Source organism: Cyphomyrmex costatus, unplaced genomic scaffold, assembly GCF_001594065.2.
Source record: "Cyphomyrmex costatus isolate MS0001 unplaced genomic scaffold, Ccosl1.0 scaffold765, whole genome shotgun sequence".
Lineage (NCBI taxonomy): Eukaryota > Metazoa > Arthropoda > Insecta > Hymenoptera > Formicidae > Cyphomyrmex > Cyphomyrmex costatus.
The window spans coordinates 41,411-44,158 of NW_017280339.1; the positions used below are offsets into that span (position 1 = coordinate 41,411).

The window sequence follows — 2,748 nt, forward strand, 5'->3', positions numbered from 1 at the left end:
AGAGAGAGAGAGAGAGAGAGAGAGAGAGAGAGAGAGAGTTCAAACTGTAGAAACTCTGTAAAATCTAATCAGAATGTTTGTTCGCGTATTGCTTCCACTTTTTGTACTTAGCATCTTTGCTTCTCTCTCTCTCTCTCTCTCTCTCTCTCTCTCTCTCTCTTCATGTCTGCATATATAATATATGTATATTTATCTTATCTATAAAAAAAGCAAAAATTTGGGGGAATTTTAATAACAATGCGAACAGATCTACTTATTCCAGCTTAAATCGCGATATGGTGAAATTGTAAATACAATACATACGAATTTACGGTACAAGCACACTTATGCAAATTTATTAGAATGTGTAAATATAACACAACTGCACAGTTATCGCAAATATAGTTTAAGTATAATACACAAGCTTGAACGTGTATAGCCGTGGTCCAATAATAATATTATTGACTATTAATATAAATTGAGTCTTCCTATTTAATATATAGATACTTAATAGTTAACGATTCAAATGGAACTATTAAACCCGCTATGATACATCATTTTCTTAAAATACACTAATCAAAAAATCGACATGCTTTAAATTAAAGACCTCTCGCATTGCCGGTGAAAGGAAATACCTAATGTTGTTTTCACGCTGTTCATTGAACGTACATACACATAGCAGTGTTATTATACTCAATACTCATTACAAAATATATCGATCAACATTCTAAAATAGCAAGGTCCTACGAAACTCACCTGTTACCTGTAAACTCGATCACATTCTTGTCATTCACACGAAAACCAGAATCCTTGTAACCCCAGCCGTTCCATTTCAATAACTGCTGCCTTAAACATCAACAATGTAATGTATACGTGAGTAATCTCGAAAGCTAAATATAATTATATCTCTGCGCGAGTCTGCATGAATCTCAGTGAGTCTCGAAATGCTTGAATTTTCAATTGTCGGTGTGTGCCGCGCACATTTTTATCACATGACTGCCATAAATATTCGATTGAACCAAGTGCTGAGAACAATTGAAATGCGATTTTTCGAAATTTGCGCGTACATTATTTCCTTCGCTTAGCTCAGCTTACGCATTAGCTAATATATTCCACCTGCCGCGTTAGACTCAATTACTTATTAATATAATAATTATTATTAAAACAGATTGTTTATGTAGACAACATAAAATAATATAAGTTACGGAAGGCGAGAAAAATATCTTGAAAAATGAGTACGGAAGTCTTATTATCGATCAACATTACAATTACGTATGTCGCGTTCACAAAGATATTATTTGAAACGCGGGGGAGTGACGATGCGACGTCGACAATGAGTCACTACGAAATTTTATATACGTAAAGTGTGCACAGTTGCAAGGAGGTGTGGCCGCGTGATCGCGATTAAATGCATGCGCATGGCCAGCGCGACGGCCGGCGTGGGCGCATTACTGTACGAACTGTACGCGTGCGGCACGATTACCATGTCGTCTACAAACATGCGTATGTACATATGCATTGTATATATAATACATATAGTATAATACATATGCATGCACAGGGCGCATCTGTCCCTCGCAAGTAGTGTGAAGTAATGTGGAATAGTGAGAATACTGCACGGTCGAACGTGAAACCCATGAAACTGACCTAATTTTCGGCACGACGCTCTCAAACTCGATCGGCTCGTTCGCCATTTCCGCAGTCGTCCTATGCTTCCCTTGCTCAGACATATTCGCCGCGCGTAAAGTGCTTAAATTTGCTCGGAGTATCGCGCGAGGGAAATAAGCTCAAAGGAATAACCCTAAAACTCACAGCACAGCACGGCGACGACTTCGCGTTCACTATTGACACGCGCACCGGCAAACCAAATTTAAATCGATAGAGCCTCCGCCTCCGCCCAACCATCCATCGACGCGCCAATCAGCTCCAATCACGTATATGTTGCGAACAGCCTATCGCGTAAGACCGAAATCACATAGTGCATTAAATTCGCAATGCCGATCTTGTGGCATTGCAGGCGTTAAGTTATAAGCGGGGAGCACAGACTTTTGCATAATGCATAAACCATATACATAAAGAATTTGATTGGTCCATTGACTCATGCATAAGAAAATGGACCAATGAAATTCCTTATGCACATGCTTTATGCGTTATGCAAAAGTCTGTGCTCCCCGCTTTATCCACACAAACTTGCATAGCTGCATAAACGCATGCATAAAGAAAATTATGCAATTGCATTTCCCTTAAGCGGGGAGCACAGACTTTTGCATAACGCATAATACATATACATAAAGAATTTGATTGGTCCATTGACTCATGCATAAGAAAATGGGCCAATGAAATTCCTTATGCACATGCTTTATGCATTATGCAAAAGTCTGTGCTCCCCGCTTTATAGAGATGCACGTAAAATGTGATTGGATAATTTTCATTATGCATACGTTTATGCGGTTATACAAGTTTGTGTGGATATACTGATATAGCTTTAGCTGCGTTGCTCAAGTCTGTTCTTTTTCTTTTACATGCAGCGCGGAACGCGGTACGTGGTAGGCGGTAAAGTAACTAGGAACCGCGCGCGGTAAGCCGCGCTAATTTTCTCCTACTAAAGGGCGGGTTCACACCTTGACGGAAAAGCAGAATGCGGAAAAGCAGTAGCCAATCGAGTAATCGACTTTCTGTTAGTTTTGTACTTTTTACTACCAAGACGAGTTCTGATCGGTTAACTGCTTTTCCACTTTCCGCTTTTCCGTCAAGGTGTGAACCCGCCCT

At 39.7% G+C, this 2,748-nt stretch overlaps 1 protein-coding gene across 1 annotated transcript in view; it reads right to left on the minus strand.

Annotated features, from left to right (window-relative positions):
* Agps (alkyldihydroxyacetonephosphate synthase) overlaps nucleotides 1-1,808 on the minus strand; it is a 22,450-nt gene extending 20,642 nt beyond the window's left edge. Inside the window, exons 1-2 of the mRNA XM_018549080.1 lie at nucleotides 1,627-1,808; nucleotides 736-825 (exon numbers count right to left, since the gene is read on the minus strand). Coding sequence (XP_018404582.1) covers nucleotides 736-825; nucleotides 1,627-1,709 — 173 coding nt within the window. The 5' untranslated portion in view covers nucleotides 1,710-1,808. The remainder of the gene's footprint in view (nucleotides 1-735; nucleotides 826-1,626) is intronic.
* Between the last annotated feature and the right edge of the window lie 940 nt (nucleotides 1,809-2,748).